Here is a 25,299-nt window from a genome sequence, read left to right as displayed (position 1 = left end):
CCCGCGTCCCTGCGCCCTCCAGGCCCTACACTTCACATCTCTTCACCGGGCCCCGGGATCACCAACCCCTACCCACGGAGGGGCAACACAACACCTGGCTGCTCCCCTCACCATCCCCGGGACCCTCACACTGAGCAGCGGTGGTGCCATCACCACAACCGTGGGTGGCGTCACGAACTATAATCCCAACAAACACCCCCCTTTTCACTCACGGGCGAGGAGTGTCGCTCGAGACACCCCAAGATCCGGCCCGCAGCTCGAGCCACCAGGAGCAACTGCCGGACCCGAGCAGAAGGGGTGAGCGCGGTGTGCTGACACCCTTCTCCCCGCCCGCGACAAAACAAAAAGCTTTTTCTTCAGAGCTGCGTCTTTGACAGTTTACTAAACTCTGGTTAGTGTTCTAAATCTCCAATGGAATTAAGTATAGACTAAATTAGCACAGACTACGTCTAAAAGCACAAACATCCAGTTACACCAATGCACAAGGAACGATGACAGCCAAGTTAAAAATTCTTTCATGTTGATATCATGGAAAATACATAAGCCATTGAAACCAACATGTACAAGATGGGTATTCGTAAAACCTTTTTATAGGTTAATGATTGTTTGAATGGGAAAACAACTTCCCACCTCAGAGGATCTAAAAGTACAAATGGTTCTCATTTATCAGGAGGACATGAAGGAGCAATGATGAATTTAATTGTTTTTCTGGATAGACGTACATGGCTTATTTGAGAACGCTATTACTTTACATTAAGGAGTTGTTCATTACTTTCACATTGGTGGCCTAACCTTAGGATAGGTCATCAATGTCTGATTGACTGGGGTCCGACACCCAGCACTCCCATCGATCAGCTGTTCTCGGTCCCGCTGGCTGCATAGGTGGCCGGAGAAGCTCAGTTCCAGGGCTGTTCCATCTCCTGATAGCAGCCGTGGCCGGGTACTGCACACCCACCTCCTATTGATTAGAATGCCCGTCCACAGCTGCTATCTGAAGAAGGAACAACACCGGAACTGAGCATTTCCGGCCACCTGCTGCCACCGCCGTGACTGAGATCAGCTGATCGGCGGGGGTGCAGTGTGTTGGACCCCGGCAGATTAGACAGTGATGACCTATCCTAAGGATAGGCCATCAATGTCTGATCGGCAGGGGTTCGACACCCAGTACCCCCACCGATCAGCTGTTCTTGGTCCCAGCGGCTGCAGAGGCGGCTGGAAATGCTCAGTTTTGGGGTTGCTCCTTCTTCAGATAACAGCCATGGCCGGGTACTGCACATTAGCCTCCTAATGGGAGGTGGATGCGCAGTACCTGGCCGTGGCTGATAAACAGTGCCGAAACGGAGCATTTCCGGCCATCTGCTTAGGCTGCCATGATTGAGATCAGTTAATCGGCGCAGGTGCAGCGTGTTAGACCCTGGCCGATCAGACATTGATGACCTATCCTAAGGATAGGCCATCAATGTCAAAGTAATGGACAATCCCTTTAAGTAGTCTATCTTTTATTTTTGTAACTTCTGGGTCTTGAACTTAGAGAAGGTCCATACTGTAAAGTGCAATACGGAAAGTTACAATTTCCAAAATTGTTCTTTCATACCTTTCCTTTGGGTTCAGATATTTCAAGATCGGTAACGTGAATTTATTAGCTTTTCTAACCCCCCTCCACAAAAAAAACAGATTAGCATTACTTTTTTGGAAGTTGTTTATTCTACATGAGACTGTCTCGCAATGTATTGGATTTGTCTTGTGAGCGTCCTTAACAAAATTCACAGAAAGGTAATGGTGAACACATCACAAAATTGACTTTCTTCTCCAATTATCCCTTCCACCATTCACTTTACCTGTTTCTCTATTCTTTTCTCCATGAAATCTTGGTATCAACTAATCTTTTTCTTGCCAAAATCGACATTTTTTGTCGTCATGTCCCTAATTTTTTTCCTTGGTTTACATGTAGTACACACGCTTGTGAAAAGCTTATATCATATCGAATATTGGAAAGTAAGGACAAACATAGTTAAACACAATCACCAGAATAAAAATAACTTTTAATAGCACAATATAATATAACAGCAAAAAAAATTGAATTGTTTCTATACAATAACCCTCCCAAAATAAAATACATTGACAGAGTTCTGGACGCTACAAAGCTTATTTACAAAAGGAAAAAAAAAATGAAACATCCAGTTCGTAATAGGATAGAAATAGTCTGTCCTTATGTTGAAGCCTCATCCTTTGCATTTGCCACAACTCCTATAGTCTGAACACTGACTGTTACTCTGGATCAGGTGCATAAACTTACAATGACGTAAACAAACAATTGTCCTCATTTTGCGAAGGACATTACTGTTGGGAACCCGGCAGTGAGTGAATGTTCTCTAGCTCATGCGCTAGATGATTAAATAACTGTAATCTCCAGTTCTTGTTTTATGAGCTATTTCCCTTTTTCATGCAGTACTCCCAAGGCTTTTTGGGCAATGACGGCAATACCAAGAAAATGCAACATATTCCACCAAATATTAAGACGCCTCCTGCTGCCGCCGCACAGGCTACGGACCACGAGTACTCATATTCTAGCTGCACATTCTGATTGCTTGCCATTAGCCATCCGACAGCTTGATGGAATATTGCCATAGTGATTAGGACAAATATACCTGCAAAACATAAATTAAGAGGAAATATTTAGAAAACGTCAGATTATATTTCAAAATGTTGTTTTAATTATTCTTCCTTTGTGGAAAAGGTTTTTAACTCAATAAGCAAGATGAGGGACAAATTAAAGACATTCTGAGAAAAAAGTTAATTTTTTTGGAACAGAACTAAGGAGAAATTATGAGAACAATGAACAAAAGAACAACTAATAAACCATTTACAATTCTAAGCGCCAATTTTACTCATTTTAGAAAGTTGTGATCTACACAACAATGGTTGAGCTTATTCTATATTACATATAATATATACTGTATTATCTCCGTATACAGTACAGACCAAAAGTTTGGACACACCTCATCTCTAGAACAACTGTTAAGAGGAGACTTTGTGCAGCAGGCCTTCATGGTAAAATAGCTGCTAGGAAACCACTGCTAAGGACAGGCAACAAGCAGAAGAGACTTGTTTGGGCTAAAGAACACAAGGAATGGACATTAGACCAGTGGAAATCTGTGCTTTGGTCTGATGAGTCCACATTTGAGATCTTTGGATCCAACCACCGTGTCTTTGTAGAAAAGGTGAACGGATGGACTCTACATAGCTGGTTCCCACCGTGAAGCATGGAGGAGGAGGTGTGATGGTATGGGGGTGCTTTGCTGGTTACACTGTTGGTAATTTATTCAAAATTAAAAGCATACAGAACCAGCATGGCTACCACAGCATCTTGCAGCGGCATGCTATTCCATCCGGTTTGCGCTTAGTTGGACCATCATTTATTTTTGAACAGGACAATGACCCCAAACACACCTCCAGGCTGTGTAAGGGCTATTTGACTAAGAAGGAGAGTGATGGGGTGCTACGCCAGATGACCTGGCCTCCACAGTCACCAGACCTGAACCCAATCAAGATGGTTTGGGATGATCTGGACTGCAGAGTGAAGGCAAAAGGGCCAACAAGTGCTAAGCATCTCTGGTAACTCCTTCAAGACTGTTGGAAAACCATTTATGGTGACTACCTCTTGAAGCTCATCAAGAGAATGCCAAGAGTGTGCAAAGTAGTAATGAAAGCAAAAAGTGGCTACTTTGAAGAACCTAGAATATAAGACATATTTTCAGTTGTTTCACACTTTTTGAAGTATTTCATTCCACATGTTTTAATTCATAGTTTTGATGCCTTCAATGTGAATCTACAGTTTTCAGAGTCCTGAAAATAAAGAAAACTCATTGAATGAGAAGGTGTGTCCAAACTTTTGGTCTGTACTGTATATATGTATATACAGTGGGGAAAAAAGTATTTAGTCAGCCAGCAATTGGGCAAGATCTCCCACTTAAAAAGATGAAAGAAGCCTGTAATTGAAATCCTAGGTAGACCACAACTATTATAGACAAAATGTGAAAACAAATCCAGAAAATCACCTTGTCTGATTTGGCAACATTTTTTTGCAAATTATGGTGGAAAATAAGTATATAGTCACCTAAGAACATGCATGATTTCTGGCTCTCACAGACTTGTAACTTCTTCTTAAGAGGCTCCTCTGTCCTCCACACCTCACCTGTAGTATTGGCACCTGTTTGAACTTGTTATCAGTATAAAAGACACCTGTCCACAACCTCAAACAGTCAAACTCCCAACTCCTCTAGGGTGAAGACCAAAGAGATGTCGAAAGAAACCAGAAACAAAATTGTAGCCCTATACCAGGCTGGGAAGACTGAATCTACAATAGGCAAGCAGCTTGGTTTAATGAAATCAACTGTGGAAGCAATAATAAAACCACTGATAATCTCCCTCAATCTGGGCGTCCACACAAGATCTCACCCTGTAGGGTCAAAATAATCACAAGAACGGTGAGCAAAAATCCCAGAACCTTATGGAGGACCTAGCAAATGACCTGCATAGAGTTGAGACCACCATAACAAAGGCTACCATCAGTAACACACTACGCTGCCAGAGACTCGGATCCTGCAGTGCCAGACATGTTCCCCTACTTAAGTCAGTACATATCTGGGCCCAACTGAAGTTTGCCAGAGAGAATTTGGATTATCCAGAACAGTATTGGGAGAATATCATATGGTCTGATTAAACCAAAGCAGAAATGTTTGGTAGAAACACAACTCGTCGTGTTTGGAGGAGACAGAATGCTGAGTTGCATCCAAAAAACACCATACCTACTGTGAAGCATGGGGGTGGCTGGCAACATCATGCTTTGGGGCTGTTTCTCTGCAAAGGGACAAGGATGACTAATCTGTGTACATGAAAAAATGAATGGGGCCATGTATTGTGAGATTTTGAGTGCAAACCTCCTTCCATCAGCAAGAGCATTGAAGATGAAACGTGGATGGGTCTTTCAGCATGATAATGATCCCAAGCACACTGCCAGGGCAACAAAGGAGTGGTGTTGTAAGAAGCATATGAAGATCCTGGAGTGGCCTAGCTAATATCCAGATTTCAACCCCGTAGAAAACCTTTGGAGGGAATTGAAAGTCCGTGTTGCCCAGCAACAGGCCCAAAACATCACTGCTTTATAGGAGATCTATACACATTGAGGACACCACGTATTTCCATATGATTATATATTTCCAATATCAATACCATATTGTATATAATCATTTTAATAATCATGTGGATCGTCAGGACTATATATTTGGACAAACGTATAGTAGATATACCAAAGCCAGAAAGAAGAAAAACGATCCAAAGTCCATATAAAGTGCAAAAATATACTTTATTGAACAAGCAAGGGGTTAAACACCAATAAAATTATCACATTTTATACCCGGATGTATTCAAACAAAACAAATATAAGGCCTTAATTGGTTGTGTTGCTATATTCACCTCTTTGTCCTTCAATGGATTGAAATACTATGTCCCAAGAATGACAAAAGTATTTTAGGAGTGATACCTTTATAGGCTAAAAAGAAAAATTATATAAGCAAGCTTTCAGAGCACACAGGCTCCTTCTTCAAACACGGTACCACAATATTACCCTGTATTGCACATTGTAAGAATGGAAGATACGCCATTGTACCGAACACATATTGAAGAAGGAGCCTCTGTGCTCTGAAAGCTTGCTAATATTTTTCTGGTTAGTCTATAAAGGCATCACTCCTAAAATACTTTTGTCATTCTTGGGACATAGTATTTCAATTGATTTTTCTGGCTAACATGGTACCACAATATTACCCTGTATTCCTTCAATGGATAATAGTTATGATTATAGTTCTAAACATTAGCGATTGTATAATATAATAAATACAGATACAATAACAATCGTTTTGAAAAAGATGAATCACAGAGGTGATCAATAGGTTCACAATAAAGAAGATTTATCAGTGTGTACACACACACACACTAATATATATATATATATATATATATATATATATATATATATATATATATATATATATATATATATATACAGTATCTAATATATAAAGCTGAATGTGTGTATGTGTGTGTATGTATGTCCGGGATTGGCATCTGCACCGTCGCAGCTACAGGCACAAAATTTTGCACACTAACACTTCTGGACCCCGAGAGCGTCATAGGCTATGTTTTGAGGGGAAATTTTAACCGCACACTTTACAGTTATTCACCAAAAAATCTGCCTTCATTAAAGCGAATGGAGTTGGGAGCCACAGTGCAGCCAGAACTTCAGAAGAATGCACAGCCATGCCCTTATATGGAATGTTGGCGTGTCACAATGCAGCCAGGGAAAGAGACAGACACAGACAGGGAAAGAGACAGACACAGACAGGGAAAGAGGCAGACACAGACAGGGTAAGAAACAGACATAGACAGGGTAAGAGACAGACACAAAGAGACAGACACAAACAAAGAAACAGACTGACAGGTAAAGAGACAGACAGGGAAAGAGAGGGAAAGAGAGAGACAGGTTAAGAGACAAACAAAGACAGAGACAGACACAGGGAAACAGACAGACAGAAAGAGAGGGAAAGAGACAGGGTAAGAGACAGACAAAGACAGGTAAAGAGACAGACAAAGAGACAGACACAGGGAAAGAGACAGAGGGAAAGAGACAGACAGGGAAAGAGAGGGAAAGAGAGACAGGGAAAGAGAGGGAAAGAGAGTGACAGAGACAGACAGGGAAAGAGACAGACAGGGAAAGAGACAGAGATAGAAAGAAAGACAGGGAAATAGATAGACAGACAGGGAAAGAGATTGAGACAGACGGAGAAAGAGACAGACAGTCAGAGACAGACAGGGAAAGAGACAGACAGATAGAGAGACAGAGATATATACAGAGGGGGAGACAGACATTATAATGACATTTATATCTATTTGTTTTGTGGTTTGTGTGCAGAATACATTTTTGTTAATACATTCTATTTTAACAGCAGTCATTAACTCGGGCGAAGCTGGGTAGTACAGCTAGTATATATATATATATATATATATATATAAAATAGTTGTTAGCTAAAACAGATTTACAAAATCTTCCTATTAAAAGGCCTGAGTATGGGGTGAAGCTTCATAGTATAATCAGTATAGTATACCATACATAGCTCTCCTATATAGAACTACCTATCTAGACTATGAGAGAAGGTTACTCAATAACCTATGATGGCATTCTCCTATATATGGGTAATAGCAATATCTGATTAAGAATTCAAAGGATGTTTTACCTACGATGAATCCGAATTCGGGATGAGTCTGAACACAGCCGGGTATACAGAACGCTGTGTTCAGACTCATCCCGAATTCGAATATATGTACGAAACAGGAGACAGCCCTGCATCCATGGAGTGCTGCGATGGAAAAGTCTGCCAGGTGGACTGGAATACAGGAAAAAGAGGATTGGCACATGCAAAAATATGTTCAATTTCTTTTTTATGTCCACATGATAGTCCTAACTAGAGATGAGTGATGTCCGAGGTTTGAGGTTCGCCAATTTCATGTTCGAGTGATTTTGGGGGGTGTTCGAGACGTTCGACGAACTCGAGCTTTTTGCTAAAAGCTCGACAGTTCGAGTTACGTTCGAGAATGGTTCGATCAACAAAAAGCCTAGCTAGTTACTAGCTGGCTTTTCACTCTAAAGCGGGCTTTACACGCTACGATATCGCTAGCAATTGCTAGCGATATCGTACGCAAAAGCACCCGCCCCCGTCTTGCATGCGATTTCGTGTGATCGCTGCCACAGCGAACATTATTGCTACGGCAGCGTCACACGCACTTACCTGGTCGGCATCGTCGCTGTGACTGCCGAACAATCCCTCCCTCAAGGGGGAGGGACGTTCGGCATCACAGCAACGTCACCGCAACGTCACTAAGCGGCCGACCAATCAAAGTGGAGGGGCGGAGATGAGCGGGATGTAACATCCCACCCACCTCCTTCCTTCCGCATTGTGGCCGGCTGCAGGTAAGGAGATGTTCCTCGCTCCTGCGGTGTCACACACAGCGATGTGTGCTGCCGCAGGAGCGACGAACCACATCGATAATCAACCATTATTGATTTTTGGTTTTGGGACGACCTCTCCATGGTGAACGATTTTGACTATTTTTGAGGTCGCATAAGGTCGCTGGTGTCACACACTGCAATATCGTTAATGACGCCGGATGTGCGTCGCTAACAACGTGACCCCTACGATAAAACATTAACGATATCATAGTGTGTAAAGCCCCCTTAATAGTGTGAGTCACTGTGAATCACGCTATTATCAAAATTAATCGTATAGTGTGCGGGGGGAAGGGGTTTAGATCAGTGCTGCTGCTGAGTGCTGAGAGAATGCCGATCGTCATTTTTTTTCCCCCCTAACCGTGCGTACAGTGGGGAGGGCCAGGCTGTCAGCAAATCACAGAGACACACACAGCAAAGTGGATTTTTGCCAGACAAGCAAGGGCATGTGTCATAGGCTGTGCATGTCACATATCCTTGCCTTATAAGACACGGCCATTTTCCTCGTCGCCGCCATTATGTCTCTGCTGCGTGAGGGTGACAGTCTCCGCTACCGCTGTTGCTGCTGCTGCTGTGTGCGCTATAGGGATACAGTGCAATCTACACAGCGCTTTAGGGATTAGGGACTACTAGTTATTTCAGCCCTTGTCAGGGCTGATTTACAGGCGTTCATAGCCATAGCTGCTAGGCAGGTCTGTGCAAACGCTGTGTAGGGCTTTAGATAACAGTGTCTGGCTACCTCAGCTCAGGCAATTCCTTGCTGCATTTTTTCATTAGCAGGGATAGAAAGTGAGGCTTCCTTTCCTGTCCACTGACACTCAGCACCTGTGCATTCTACCCATCTACTTGCCCATTTTTGCCACGCTATTTTATTTTCCTAAAGAGCTGACACTTTTTGTGGCATCCTAAAAGTGTCTGGAATACTAAGTTAGTGTTCCTTTGCTGTCCACTGACACACAGCACCCGTGTATTCTACCCACCTGCTTATTTTTGCCACGCTATTTTATTTCCCCAAAGAGCTGACACTTTGTGGGGCATCCTAAAAGTGTCTGGAATACTAAGTTAGTGTTCCTTTGCTGTCCACTGACCCACAGCACCCGTGCATTCTACCCACCTGCCCATTTTTGCCACTCTATTTTATTTCCCCAAAGAGCTGACACTTTTTGGGCCATCCTAAAAGTGTCTGGAATACTAAGTTAGTGTACCTTTGCTGTCCACTGACCCACAGCAGCCGTGCATTCTACCCACCTGCCCATTTTTGCCCCGCTATTCTAATTGCAAACTGTGCTGCCACTGTTAGGGGCATAGTAAAATTGTCTGGGATACTACCTTAGTGTTCCTTTGCTGCCAATCACTGTACAGCACCTGTGCATGCTTCACACCTGTCCATTTTTGCTGCACAATTCTAATTGCAAACTGTGCTGCCACTGTTAGGAGAGTACTAAAATTGACTGGGATAGTCAGTGTTGATTCTTCAGCTGTCAATAAAGCTAGACCACCTCTGCAATCTACATCACCTCTTCATTTTTGCTACCACATTTTAAGTGTTCAATCTTCTTGCTAACAAAATGAGTGGCAAAAGGACAGATGCTGGTGGAAAGGGGAACAGGTGTGTTGGAAAAGGAAAAAAGTTTGTGTCCGTGGGGTAGGTGGGAAAGCTACATTAACATCTGCAGAAGAAATGCCATCTTCCAGCAAAAGTAAGATGTCTACTACTTTCCGTGGACAATCGGACGGGCTACCTTTTTTACGGAACCGAACAACTGTAACAAAGGTAGATGATGCACAAAAAAAGAACATGCTGGAATGGATCTCAAGTGCTCCCACAAGTGGCCTCTCCTCCACCTCAACTTCAACATCCAAAAAACAACAGTCCTCTGAGATGTCACCCCAATCGCACTTGCTTTCTCCCAGCTCTCAAGGCTCCATCCGCCCTGCAGAGTATGGTGTAACAGAGATGGCTGAGTCTGCAGAGCTGTCCAGTCACACTATAGCCTGGGAATCAGAGGTCTGCTCCCAACCTACAGTGAGTACAGACCAGGAAATGGTCTGCAGTGATGCCCAGTAGCTTTGTGAGTCAGATTCAGGCCCTGATGACCAAGTTTCTGAGCAAAATGTAGACCCTCATTCCCAAACTGTAACACCTGTTGGTGGAGACAATGAGGAACATACTGATGACAATGAGATGCAGATACCTGATTGGGATGACAACTTAACTATTCAGTGAGGGAAGGAAGAGGTTAGGTCTGAGGGCGAGGGGAGTGCAAACACAACACTTGATGATGAAATTCTAGATCCCACTTACTGTCAACCCACAGTCAGGCACTCGAAGAGGTCACCAGAGGCGGTGGAGGAGGATGCGACTGACGACAAAGTTACCTTGCGCCTTTTTGGATAGAGTCGGAGTACTGGAAGCACGTCAACAACTGCATCCTCATCCACAACTCTGCCTCTGAGCACAAGTAGGGGTGGCTCTGCAGGTCGCATGGGCTCTAAGCCTTTCCTAGCCTGGTCCTTTTTTGACATCGCAAAGGATCTCCCAAATCATGTGATCTGTAAGATTTGTCGCCAATCTATAAGTAGAGGCCAAAACCTCACTCGTTTGACAACTTCTTCCATGAATCGTCACATGAATAACAAGCATAAGTCCCAGTGGGAAGCTCACTGTGCTACAATGCGGCCTAGCGAAGTGGGCCAACCACCGTCTGCCCCTTCAAGTGCAGCCACGCGCTCTCATCCTCTATGACGGTGGAGACAGCTGTCACACATGTTTTTCCACGCAGACCTTCCACCTCTTTAACCGCAACAGGCAGTTTGCTTGACAGGTCGTCAGTTGTTTTGAAGGGGAAACAAGTGCTGGTGTAGAGCTCTCTCAGACATAAAGAGCACCAACTTTGGATGAAGGCAACATCATGTCTCCGTCTGCACTTTCCTCACAGACCTGCAGTTTTCCAGGGACACCTCAACTCAACACCGTCTCCACACAGCAGCCATATCTCAGTCCCTCAGATGTGGACAAATAAAAGACCATTTCCTCCAAGCCATTACAAAGCTAAGAGGTTGACGTTATCCCTCTGTAAGCTCTTGGCTACCGAAAAGCTGCCTTTCTGCCTGGTGGACACAGAGGATTTTCGAGACCTTATGTCTGTCGCAGTGCCCAGTACCAGATGCCCAGTCCCCACTACTTCTCCAAGAAAGGTGTGCCTGCGCTATACCAGCATGTCGCACACTGTTACGGGGCTGCCTGGTATTATAACTAATTACAAGTAACAGATAGTCAGGGCCCACCGTGCAACTGCTGCTAGTGACAGCAGAAAAGGGTGTCTGTACCACAGAAGTAGTACTTGTTCCTGTTACTTCACAGCAACACTAGGACAAGTACGACACACCCTGTTTAACTCACAGCGAGTACCGTATTAGCATAAACTAATATGTGGTAGCAATTAAATAAGTTAGGGTGACTACCACATACAAATAGGAAATGCCTTTGTTACTTCACAGAAGTAAGCTAGTAAATTAACAAAGCATAAACAATGCTCCTAGGTAAGGAGAGAATGCACAGGTCTCCTGTTAATGGTCACAGGCAAACCTAAGAACTAACCTCTATTATGCTCATAGAGTAAGTGTAATATGACAACTGATAACAGAGAGCAATAGCTTTCTCTGATATGGCTCAAGTGCAAGTCCCTGTCCAAGCCCTGTGTGCTAACCACACTATAAGGAGCCAGGGAACTCTCTATGCTATCCGCAGAGAGTAAACAGGAGCGAAGTGAAGAGGTTCCTACCTAGCCCGACTCCCCTAAAGCATGGAAAGCGGGTATATTATGCAGACTCGCATGGAGCATCTACTCCCACACAAGTACATGTACGACTGAGCACCAAGAGGCGGGCTCCAGGGCCCTTTATAAACTTTGCTCCGCCCACAAGATGGAGGATAATTAACAGGAACGACCGTGGGCCAATAGTAACGAGCAACGACAGAAGTGACGTCACCCTCGGCCAATCATGTACTGCCACGTCACATGCCGAGGACCATGTGATCCCCGCATCATCTGTGACATCACACACGGCCAATCATGTAATGCCACGTCACATGCCGAGGACCATGTGATCCCCGCATCATCTGTGACATCACCCACGGCCAATTATGTAATGCCACATCGCAGACATGCTCAGAACAGAGTACACACTTAGGCTCAAAAATGAATAAGTCCGTGAGCATGCTCAGTAGCTCAAAATTGGGACTCAGGAAGCTAAGAAGTTCCCGAACGACTGGAACGACGCAAATGAGAAGCAGAAGGGGAAGAAGGGGAACGAGGAGCAACAGACCCAGGGGCCGTAACACACACAACATCAACACTTCTTTGATAAACTCTGTGTGTGACAGGGTGCATTTCACCACCGATTTTTGGACCAGTAAGCATGGACAGGGGCGTTACATGTCACTGACTGGGCACTGGGTAACTATGGTGAAAGATGGAGAAGGGTCTGCTAAAAAAGTCTTGCCGTCCCCACGACTTATGCGTCAATCCTCTGTATGTCGAAGTTCCTCCACTGCTTCTGCCTCCTTAACCTCGTCTGGGTCCTCCACTTCCGCCCCAAGCCTGCCTGGTCAGGCCACCCGCGTTGTAACTGCACAAAAGGAATCCCGCACACCTCCTTACTATGCTGGCAGCAGAGCTCAACGGCATCAGGCGGTTTTTATCTTGAAATGTCTTGGAAATAAGAGTCACACAGCTGAGGAGCTGTGGTCAGCTCTTGCGAGCGAGTTTACTAAATGGTTGTCTCCACTCAACCTGCAGCCAGGAAAGGCCGTGTGCGACAATGCTGCAAACATGGTGTGTCACCTACGCCGGGGCAAGGTGACACACGTGCCTTGTATGGCTCACGTGTTGAACCTTGTTGTCCAGCAATTTTTAACCCACTATCCTGGCCTAGATGGGCTTCTGCACAGGGCACGGTCAGTCTCTGCTCACTTCTGCCGTTCAACCGCCGCAGCTGACCAACTTGCATCGCTCCAGAAGTCTTTCGGCCTGCCGGTTTATCGCCTGAAATGCGATGTGCCGACACGCTGGAATTTGACTCTCCACATGTTGCAGCGACTGTGGCAGCACCGCCAAGCCCTGGTGCAATACGTTATGACGTTTAGCCTGGGCCAACGAGATGCAGAGGTGGGGCAGATCACACTGCTGGAGTGGTCTCAGATCAAGGACCTATGCACCCTTCTGCCCAGTTTCGACATGGCGACAATATGTTTAGCGCTGACAATGCCATTATCAGCATGACAATTCCAGTCATTTACATGCTGGAGCACACGCTAAACACTATTCGGAGTCAGGGTGTGGGACAAGAGGAAGGGGAGGAAGTACAGGAGGATTCATTTGCGCAAGGGATACCAACGTCTACAAGATTCAGACGTTTAGCATCACCAAGGTGGCAGGCATGGGACGGTGGTGGAGAGGGATTAACAAGGGCACATGGTAGCAGCCAAAATGTTGAGGAAGGTGCAGGAGACCAGGAAGAAATGGAGGACGAACTCTCGATGGGCATAGAAGACTCAGCAGATGAGGGAGACCTTGGTCAAATTTTGGTTGAACGAGGTTGGGGGGAGATGTCAGAGGAAGAAAGCTCGGTTATCACCTCGCCGCCACAAACACAGCGAGGACTTAGTCCGCATGGATGCGCAAGACACATGAGCGCCTTCTTGCTGCACTACCTGCAACATGACCCTCGTATTGTCAAAATTAGAAGTGATGATGACCACTGGGTTGCCACACTATTAGATCCCTGATACAAGTCCAAATTTGGTGAAATAATTCCAGCCATAGAAAGAGACACACATATGCAGGAGTATCAGCAGAAGCTGTTACTCAATCTTAGCTCGACTTTTCCACCAAACACCAGTGGTGCACGGAGTGAATCTCCCAGTTGTAACTTGCCAAGCATGGGACTGTCTCGTCATTATCAGTCAAACCGTACCAGCAACACCGTATCTGGTGCTGGTAACAGCAATTTTATGAAATCGTTTCATAATTTTTTTAGACCATCCAATACAAGACCACAAGAGAGAAGAAGTCTGACACATAGTCAACGGTTGGAGAGGATGATACAGGAGTATCTCCAAATGAGCATCGATGCCATGACTTTGCAACTGGAGCCTTGCTCATTTTCGGCTTCACATCTTGAAAAATGGCCTGAGCTCGTCACTTATTCCTTGGAGATATTGTCGTGTCCCACAGCCAGCGTTGTCTCTGAACGTGTCTTCAGTGCTGCTGGGTGTGTGCTGGCAGATAAGTGCACGCGTCTGTCCAGTGACAATGTGGACAGACTAACGTTCATCAAGATGAACAAGTCATGGATCCACAAGGACTTTACTACCCCTGTGTCATCCTGGGGAGAGTAAAGGCTGCCATATTTTGGAATGTGCTTCATGCAAATCAACCTCTCAAGTTTCCAACTGGGGGAAAACTGATGCCACTGAAGTGGTGTGTGTGGCCCAATTTTTGGAAAAAAGGGAGACTCTGCTTGGAGTCCCCTTGCGGTGTTTTTAAAAATGAGCCAAGATGAACAAGTCATGGTTCAGCAAAGACTTTGCTACCTACCAACTGGAGCCTTGCTCATTTTCGGCTTCAAATCTTGAAAAATGGCCTGAGCTCGTCACTTATGCCTTGGAGATATTGTCGTGTCCCACAGCCAGCGTTGTCTCTGAACGTGTCTTCAGTGCTGCTGGGTGTGTGCTGGCAGATAAGTGCACGCGTCTGTCCAGTGACAATGTGGACAGGCTAACGTTCATCAAGATCAACAAGTCATGGATCCGCAAGGACTTTACTACCCCTGTGTCATCCTGGGGACAGTTAAGGCTGGCGTATTTTTGAATGTGCTTGATGTTAATCAACATATCCAGTTTGCAACTGGGGCACAAGTGATGCCACTGAAGTGTTGTGTGTGGCCCAATTTTTGGAAAAAAGGGAGACTCTGCTTGGAGTCCCCTTGCGGTGTTTTTAAAAATGAGCCAAGATGAACAAGTCATGGTTCGTCGAACCGAACTCAAGCGAAGCCTCTGTTCGACGAACTGAACCAAACTGGAGCCTTCAGAGGTTCTTTCGTCTCTAGTCCTAACACATTTCCAGTGCAAAGAAGGGCACTTCTTTGCGCCGGAAACACGTCAGAGTTATTATGTCTTCTATAGACTTTTAACTTATGCGGAAATAAAGAAGATTTTTTTTAAATATATGTGGATGTGCCTATCCTCTTTTTCCTACAATATACTGTATATGCCAGATTTTGGTTAAGCAGTGGCAGCAGCGGTACAATATAAAACATTATAGTATATACACTTTTTAAGTATCTCATTCCACATGTTTTCAGTCATAGTTTTGATGTCTTCAATCTGAATCTACAATTTTTAGAGTCATGAAAATAAAGAAAACTCTTTGAATGAGAAGGTGTGTTCAAATGTTTGGTCTGTACTGTAGGTATACAGAACAATTGAACTGTTGTGGGGTCACAAGGTGTGAACTCAGCAAAATCTTTGAACTTCCTTTGTAAGCTGGAAAAAAAAAGTCCCTCATTATGTTTTTATATTAAGGGTCAAAATTAAATTTTGCAAAATGTCACAAAAATGTGATTTTTAAAGAAGCACGCTCATCAAAGTTTTTATCCTCTTAGTATATTGCAATCATAGAATAGTGTACTTACAATTGCTCATTTTGCCTTTCTATCAGTAAATTCTTCTTTTTTCTGTTCTTTAAGTAGAAACAGGAAGTCTCTTGTCCCTGCATAAATCATTCCTTCTTCAACTCTTGACCTAACTTCTCCCTCTTCCACCCTGCCATTGACTTTTGCAGTCATGAGTCATGACTCATGCAAGGAAAATAGACTTTCTGATTCTACGTAGAGCTTAGAAGGATTCAGCTAGTCAGTTTTTAATCACGTGATGTTGTAGACCTAATTGAAAACTGAAGAATTAAGTGGGTAAAAGGGCAAATTGAGCAATTCTTAATACACAATGCTATATAATATGATGACTACAATATATTAACATCATAAAATCTTTGATGAGAGTGTTTCTTTAAAATGATGGTCATAAAATCACTCCAGGGGGGTACTGGAGAAGAGTTGCATCTAATTTTGCAACTTTTTCAAAAGTATTTGAAGCAGTTTAAATAAAACAGCTTGAAAAATGACACTGACATAAAAATCAGGAACCTTAAAAAAAAACACAAAAAAAATGTATCTTAAAAAGAAGGAATTAATTTAATGAATTGGATGTTAATCAATAAGCCACATCATAGTTAGGGGTACTTTGCACACTACGACATCGAAAGCCGATGCTGCGATGCCGAGCACGATAGTCCCCGCCCCCGTCGTAGCTGCGATATGTGGTGATAGCTGGCGTAGCGAAAATTATCGCTACGCCAGCTTCACATGCACTCACCTTGCCCTGCGACGTCGCTCTGGCCGGCGACCCGCCTTCTTATTAAGGGGGCGGGCCGTGCGGCGTCATAGCGACGTCACACGGCAACCGGCCAATAGAAGCGGAGGGGCGGAGATGAGCGGGACGTAAACATCCCGCCCACCTCCTTCCTTCCTTCCGCATAGCTGACAGGAGCTGCGGTGAAGGAGGTAGGAGATGTTGCTCGCTCCTGCGACTTCACACACAGCGATGTGTGCTGCCGCAGGAACGAGGAAAAACATCGGACCGTCGCAGCAAGGTAATTATGGTTTTCGCCAACGCTACACCGATGATACGATTACGACGCTTTTTCGCTCGTTAATACGATCATCTAGGCTTTACACACTACGATGTCGAGAGCGACGCCAGAAGTGCGTCATTTTTGACATGACCCCACTGATATCGCACCTGCGATGTCGTAGTGTGCGAAGTACCCCTTATATGACAGACAGATCAAGATAGAACTAAGTTCAAATGTTCTATAACAGAGGTATATGATATGTTCTTTACTTACCAGAAAGGATGAAGAAGAATGAAGCAGGCTTCAGGAGGAACTCCACACCTTTGCTGAGAACCATAGTAATGCATATTGATCCCAGTACCATAAAAGTTATACTCAAAAGAGACAGGACTGCAGCAGTAATGTTTAGATCTGTAGAAGGAAAATATAAATGTTAATCTAAACTATATAAATATTTACGTAAATATGTCCAATTTAAAAATCCAAATTTTCCCTAAGGCTATGTTCACACATTGTATTCTTGCTGAGTTTAATTTTTTTAATGCAAAAGAATAGCTGATTTTTACAGTACAAGCAAAAGCTACACTAAAAAAATAAATAAATGCAACATTTGTTTTTGTTCCCATTTTCTCAGGAGCTTAACACAAAAATATAAGACTTTTTATGTACGAATGCCCTTTTTCTCTCAAATATTGTTCACAAATTTGTCTAAATCTGTATTAAGACTGCTTTACACCTTGCAATTAAGCATACGATATCGCCCCCATCGTATGTGCGGCATGTTCAATTTGTTGAACGTGTCGCACAAACGAATAACCCCCGTCACACGTACTTACCCGGCCATACGACCTTGATGTGGGCGGTGAACATCCACTTCCTGGAGTGAGAGGGTCGTTTGGCGTCACATCGACGTCACGCGGCAGCCGGCCAATAGAAGCGGAGGGGCGGAGCTGAGCGGGACGTAAACATCCCGCCCACCTCCTTCCTTCCACATTGCAGCCGGCGGGAGCCGCAGGACGCAGGTAAGATCTGTTCATCGTTCCCGGGGTGTCACACACTGCGATGTGTGCTACCCCGGGTACGATGAACAATCTGACGTTCAATTTTTAGGAAATGAACGACGTGCATGCGATGAACGTTTTACCGTTCAATCGCAATCGCACGTAGCTATTACATGCTACAATGTAACTTACGATGCCGGATGTGTGTCACTTACGACGTGACCCCGCCGACACATCATAAGATATATTGTAGCGTGTAAAGCGCCCTTAAGTGATCACTTCTCATTTGCCGAGATAATCCATCCATCTCACAAGTGTGGCATGTCAAAATGCTGATTGGACAGCATGATTATTGGACAGGTGTATCTTAGCCTGGCAACAATAAAAGGCCACTGTAAAATGTACCGTTTTATCACATTTCACAATGCCACAGATGTCACATGTTTTGAGGGAGCGGCAATTGGCATCGTGACTGCAGGAATGTCCTCCAGAGCTGTTACCCGTGAATTGAATTTTTATTTCTCTACCATAAGTCATCTCCAAAGGAGTTTCAGAGAATTTGGCAGTACATCCAACCGGCCTCACAACCACAGACCATGTGTAACCTCACCAGCCCAGGACCTCAGCATCCAGCATCTTCTCCTCCAAGATCACCTGAGAACAGCCACCCGGGCAGCTCCTGCAGCAATCGGTGCATAACCAAAGAATTTCTGCACAAACTGCCAGAAACCGTCCCAGAGAAGCTCCTCTGCTGCTCGTTGAACTCATTGAGGTCTCCACTTGACTGCTGTTTGTCATCGTAACCATAAGTTCTTGAGACCTGTGAGGTGGATGGATTCTCTCAGCAAAGGTGAAGTGCTCACTAACACAGATGTAGGCCTCCTTCACACGTCTGTGTCTCCAGTACGTGTTTGGTCTGTTTCCTCACGTGCCAGAGACACGGGCACACGTAGACCCATTAAAATCAATGGGTCTGTGCTCATGTGCATGTTTTGCCATGGACCGTGTGTCCGTGTGGAGCATACGTGTGCCCGTGTGCTCAACACGTAGACGTGTCCATTTTTCTCCGGCATCACGGGTGTCACACGGACCGCACACGAACCTCACGGATGTGATCCATGTGACATGCACCGGAGAAAACACACGTGCCTGTGAAATAAAAAGAATTTCTGTACTTACCTTCTCCTGCCCTTCTGTCTCTGCCGCTGCTGGCACTTGCTTCCGACCCCGGCTCATTATGCTCATTGCATATTCACTTCACTGCGGGCCGGAAGCAGCAGCAGCGGGGAGTCGGCAGGGCCAAAGACCGAAGATCAGAACCACGAACAGCAACGCCAGGGACAGGTGAGCAGAAAGTTCCCGTCATAACACACGGAGAACACACGTGTACCATAAACACGGCATACGGAGGGCAATACGCACCTTTGACATGTCCGTGAAAAACGTGCGTGATTAGACAGATTTGTGAACAAAATTTGAGTAAAAATTCCTTTAGTGTACATAGAAAAAATAATTTCATCTTTGAGTTCAGCTCATGAAAAATGGGAGCAAAAACTAAACTTTTATATTTTGTTTCAGTGTGTAAGATTTTAGAAATCCCATGCACACGCAACAGACGTGTTTCTGAACACTGCAGCATGTAATAATAATAATAATAATAATCTTTATTTCTATAGCGCCAACATATTCCGTAGCGCTTTACAATTCAGGAGGATCATATACAAACAAGTAACAGTTATAGAAATACAATATTTAGAGGGGAAAAAAAAATACAACCCTGCTCGTGAGAGCTTACAATCCACAATGAGATGGGGGGAGAGGCAAGGTTCAAGTGCTTATTTACAATGACAATCCAACCATCTCACGGAAATGGGGCTGGATAATGGTTTCCTGGACCAGTGGGCCCGAGCCTTGAGATGCCTTTGGGTGCCATGGAGTTTGATGTGGAGCTATGTTGTGAGAGGTTGTAGAGGGACTATGTGAATCGAATCTGATTAGGGAGTGTGATAGGCCGCCCTAAAAAGATGCGTCTTTAGGGTGCGTCTGAAGCTGAGTAAGTTGTGATTTGTCCTAACTTCTTGGGGTAGAGCGTTCCAGAGGGTTGGTGCAGCTCGGAAGAAGTCTTGGATCCGGGAGTGGGAGGTTCGAATTAGTGTGGATGTTAGTCGAAAGTCGCTTGCAGAGCGTAGAGAACGGGTGGACTGATAGACAGAGAGGAGGGTGGAGATGTAGGGGGGTGCTGCACTGTGGAGAGCTTTGTGGGTGAGAACAAGCAGTTTGAATTGGATCCTATGATATATGGGCAGCCAGTGCAATGACTGGCACAGAGCAGAGGCATCCGAGTAGCGGTTAGCCAGATAGGTGACCCGGGCTGCTGCATTAAGGATTGACTGTAGAGGAGAGAGTCTAGTTAGGGGGAGACCAATTAATAGAGAGTTACAGTAGTCCAAGCGAGAGTGGATCAGGGCCACGGTGAGGGTTTTTGTCGTTTCCATTGTGAGAAAGGGGCGGATTCTAGAGATGTTCTTGAGGTGCAAGCGGCAGGTGCGGGCAAGAGATTGTATGTGGGAGGTGAAGGAAAGATCAGTGTCAAGTATAACCCCCAGGCAGCGGGCTTGCGGCCTAGGACTTATCGTTGTGCCACACACAGAGAGGGAGATGTCAGGTTGAGGAAAGTTGGAAGATGGAGGGAAAAGAAGAAGTTCAGTTTTGGAAAGGTTAAGTTTCAGATAGAGAGCAGACATGACATTGCAAACTGCAGTCAGGCAGTCACTGGTGTTCTGTAGTACAGCGGGGGTGAGCTCAGGGGAGGAGGTGTATAGCTGTGTGTCATCAGCATAAAGATGGTACTGAAAGCCAAATCTGCTGATGGTCTGACCAATTGGGGCAGTGTAGAGGGAGAAAAGAAGAGGGCCAAGGACTGAGCCTTGAGGGACCCCAACAGTGAGAGGAAGAGGAGAAGATGTGGAGCCAGCAAATGATACACTGAATGAGCGGCCAGAAAGATAGGAAGAGAACCAGGAAAGAACAGTGTCCTTTAGGCCGATAGAGTGGAGCATAGAGAGAAGGAGATGGTGGTCAACAGTGTCAAAGGCAGCAGAAAGGTCAAGAAGAATAAGCAGAGAGTGGTCACCGTTACGTTTTGCTGTCAATAGGTCATTGGTCACTTTGACAAGGGCAGTTTCTGTTGAGTGTAAAGGGCGGAAGCCAGACTGTAAAGGATCTAGAAGAGAGTGAGAGGAGAGGTAGCGGGTGAGGCGAGAGTAGACCAGGCGCTCCAAGAGTTTAGAGATGAAGGAGAGATTGGAGACTGGTCTGTAGTTGCTTGTGCAGGACGGATCAAGAGAAGGTTTTTTTAATAATGGAGTAATGATAGAGTGTTTGAGGGAGGAGGGGAAGATACCCGAAGAGAGAGAGAGATTGAAGATTTTAGTTAGGTGAGTGGCGACAACCGGAGAGAGGGACTGGAGTAGAGGTGTGGGGAAGGGATCAGTAGGGCAAGTTGTAGGACGAGAGGAGGATAGGAGCCTGGAGACTTCCTCCTCTGTGACTGGGTCAAATGTGGAAAGTGAGCTGGATGGAATATGGGGAGGGATGGGATTCACAGGGCTTGGTGGCTGGGAGCTGATCTCTTGGCGGATGTTTTCTATTTTCTCTGTGAAATACGAGGCCAGGTCATCAGCATGAAGGGCTGTGACAGGGGTCTGTACTTTGGGACTGAGGAGGGAGTGAAAGGTGTCAAAGAGTTTTTTTGGATTGTTGGCAAGTGAGGAAACAAGGTTGGTGAAGTAGGTCCCCCAGCATGTCAATTCTTTCAGCATTTTTACAGTGTTTTGATTTTGACCCATAGAAAGAAAGAACTGCACAAAAGCAGCAAAAAGCAGCATGAACACTATTAGTTTTTGCAGCACTTTTGGTAAAAATAAATAACACAGGTACAGCAGGATGCCAAAAGCATTTATTTTTGTGATTTTTATAACTTTAAATTTTACAGTAGTGTCTTGGTATCTTCACATAAGCATGGGTGTTAGTGTTAGTACAGTTTAATTAAATTTGTGATATATATTAAAGTAAACAATGCATGACCAATTCAATGCCCACCAATGTGTGAAAATGAACAATGCCCTACCAATGTGTGAAAATGAATAGTGCCTTACCAATGTGTTAAGTAAACAATACCCTACCAATTCAACTACTCCAGCTGTTTATACATTTTCAACTTTGTATTTTTCAAGAATTTGTGCAACTTTAGTTGCTGACTGCACCTAATGTAGCAATACAAAAAGATATATCCGGCACACCACAATGTAATAGAAGGATCTTTGATTTGGCTTGAAAACAGAGTTTTTATTGTGTATATACAAAAAATAGTCCGTCCAACGTTTCGATCCAACTGGATCTTTTACAGGGACACTAGGACTATATGCATAAAGGGACTGTCAAATTACATCAGTGTGGATAAAGGGCAAAACGGATCATCCAAACAAATGGAAAGACTGCGCAAGTGGACTTATGGGTGGTCCTGTGTATATGGTGCTATAAGGGGTACCCGTCAATGACGTGCCATGATGTGGTGTACAACAGGGGAAATATCCTTCCAGTAAAGAGGGAATCACTGAATATGAGCTGGTTTGCACATATGTAATGTACCAGAGACCATCAGAAGTAATGCGTAGTAAGACTTCAGGTGAGATATCCTGCTTAGTATGAGGAAATCTGACGCCACCACAGGGGACCCACTCATACACCAACGCAGGCTTCCTTTACTCCATTTCAATTGGCAGTTTTGCCATTTCCTTCTCACTGGAAGCATTCCTGCGCCTATTACATTGTGGTGTGCCGGATATATCTTTTTGTATTGCTGGACTTATTATTCCAGAGCACCCCCCCTCGCAGTGAGCCAGGTCTATTCTATTGACTATGCACCTAATGTAGCGACCCTGAAGCCATCAGGGAGCTACAAGGTACTACATCCCCACCAGGATGCAGGGCATAGCCCCTAGGGACCTCGAAGACCAGTGCCAGTAAAACCAGGTAATCCCTGTTCTCTCAAATTCCCCATAGACTGGTACCAGGCTAGGGTTAGACCAATGGATGGCTGCCTTGAGGTGGAGCCAATCCAATCCACTAGATGACCAGGTGGGAGTGGCAGACAATGGACAGAGAGACAATGAGTGAGCGAGTCAGACTGAGAGAGAGGAAGGACTGTCAAGAGTGTAACAGTGACCTGTGGGCCCAGGCCGTTAGATGCTGGTGGAGTACGGTGGAGTACGGTGAAGTACTCCAGGAACTACGCACCAACGGGGTACAGAATCCTAGGTCAGGCAAATGCTCCAGATGAAGCGGCAGCGAAACACGTGTTGAGGTGCAGGGCAGCATGTTTAGTCAGGCCATCACTGGTGGGTTGGTTTACTTCCATCTGGAGCATTTTTTGCTTTTAAAGTGCAGCGTCATGTCCTTTTACTTACTGCTGGTGATGTGCATGTATTCCAATTACAGTGGTGTGCACATTACACAAGGAACATGGCGCAGCATACAGCAATACAGGTCTTAATCTGATCTCCTCATTGCTCTGTGTGCAATATATGCTGGTATCCTTATGCAATTTTGACACTGTGGATTATCACAGGACTATTAGCAACTGCTGCATTTGCATTCTATCTGCATTGATATAGGTGTGGTTCCCTATATGGGTAATTTATGTCGCAATCTGTATACACACTGTTTTGTTGTGGGAATTTATGATGTTGTGAATGCCACAGCAGTACGACTAATTTATACATAAAAAAAATCCCACTTTTTGGAATTGTACTATTTATATCTGTCGCCGTTTCACTGTTGTAATTGATTGTCTCATTGTATTATCCTGCATTCAATTTTGTGACCCAATCTTGAGACCCCTGGTGGTTGGATTTGGTACACATCTTTCTACTTACACAACTATTTATAAAATTCTTGTGTGCACCATCTCCTACCGCCTATGATATCTCAGACTATATAATATCATGGAGCCGGTATTTTGGCGCTGAATATAATCCTGACACGCACAGATGCCCTGTTTTTTGTCATGTGTATTGATTTTAAATTTTCTCTATTTTTCACTGTCTATGTGTTTCTGATTCGCATTGTGAAATAAAAATATTTTTACATTTGTAAAATTCTTTGGCATTTAGCCTTTATTTAATGGTTTAATGGATGTACCAATAGAGTCAGTTTGTAAATATTGGTTAAATGCTCCAGGCAGACCTGATAAAATCTGCACAGTGAGGGGACCATCAAGGACCTCACTGACCTTGGAGTTCGTGACACAGTAGCAACGGGAGAATCGGGGACAGGACAAGAGACTCCAACCCCACAGGGTTCACGCTACCCTCATACGGAGTGCTGTAAAAGACAACCAGGAGGGGACCCTCAGCCGCTCCAAGCCACAGGGACCCACCTACTAAAGACAGGTGCAGGTGAAAGAAGCCACCAGGTTACTAAACCGGCCATGAGACTAAGGGAACCTGCGGTTGAGACCAGCCACCCTCGGGTGACCAGTTTCCAGCTTACTGTGAGTAAAGGAACCAGTTACACTGCAACCCTTTGTGTGGCCTACCTTCTTTCAACACCCGTTACATCACCTATCCTCTGGGGCCCGGCCCTGCTTGCGGAGGGCCTAACATCCAGGCTGCTACTAACACCAGCCCCAGTAGTGAAAACAGTGCAGCGGCGGCTCCATCCCCATAGCCGCAAAACCGCAAGTGGCGTCACGTGTGAACTTTATTAAAAAATCCCTTGTAAATATTCCCCTTTTAAAAAAGCACCCAGGGCACGGGACCAGGCAACGGCCACCAAAGTGACATTTTCCCCAGTTATACCGCCCGGGACCGAGCACCCCATAACCCTGGGCGACACATTAATACATGAATCCAGCTTTTAGTGCTCAGATTAATGAAATCAGCAATCCTCGTGCGAGGGAAGCCACTTGATAAATAGTATAAAAAGCAGTTCAAGAGGCTAAAAATTAACTTTTAATCCTAATATATTAAAAACCACTATTAGGTGATATGTAACCAAAAGCTCCCTGGTATTCTGACAGCTCAGAAACTGCCATATGGTGGATAATATGGCAACCAAGGAGCCTAAAGATATAACAAAATAAACAAAAAAACACAACAAACATAAACAATAATTGAGTAGATTATTTCACTCAAGAGGACAGTGGTCCATATAGTGAGAATATAAGAAAATAATAAAAAAAACTCAATATAAGAAACACAAATATAGAATACTGGTTCTCACAGGAGGAACTGGCAGCACAATTATAATCAATTCAGATGAGAATAAATTGAAACAATCTCACCCATATCAGGTAGCTTGCGGTGCCTTAGGGTTGCCTCTGTGTGGGTCCTTCCATTCTCATATTATTACTGACCCTACACATCCCTAAGGAAGCTTACTTCACCTTGCACCCACAAGCTTCTGCCCTCACAAGGGCAGACCACAGCTGACCTTCAATTAATACTCCTATACCGTTCCTAGCCTTGCCCCGACGCGTTTC

General features: G+C 44.6%; 1 protein-coding gene across 1 annotated transcript in view; it reads right to left on the bottom strand.

Annotated features, from left to right (window-relative positions):
• Positions 1–2,021: 2,021 nt before the first annotated feature.
• Positions 2,022–25,299, bottom strand: part of CACNG6 (calcium voltage-gated channel auxiliary subunit gamma 6) — a 276,802-nt gene continuing 253,524 nt past the window's right edge. The window contains exons 3-4 of the mRNA XM_075328941.1: positions 17,029–17,166; positions 2,022–2,648 (exon numbers count right to left, since the gene is read on the bottom strand). Coding sequence (XP_075185056.1) covers positions 2,422–2,648; positions 17,029–17,166 — 365 coding nt within the window. The 3' untranslated portion in view covers positions 2,022–2,421. The remainder of the gene's footprint in view (positions 2,649–17,028; positions 17,167–25,299) is intronic.

This window comes from Anomaloglossus baeobatrachus, chromosome 11 (assembly GCF_048569485.1).
Source record: "Anomaloglossus baeobatrachus isolate aAnoBae1 chromosome 11, aAnoBae1.hap1, whole genome shotgun sequence".
Lineage (NCBI taxonomy): Eukaryota > Metazoa > Chordata > Amphibia > Anura > Aromobatidae > Anomaloglossus > Anomaloglossus baeobatrachus.
The sequence above is the reverse complement of the archived record's forward strand: the minus strand, read 5'-3'. Positions and strand labels throughout refer to the sequence as shown.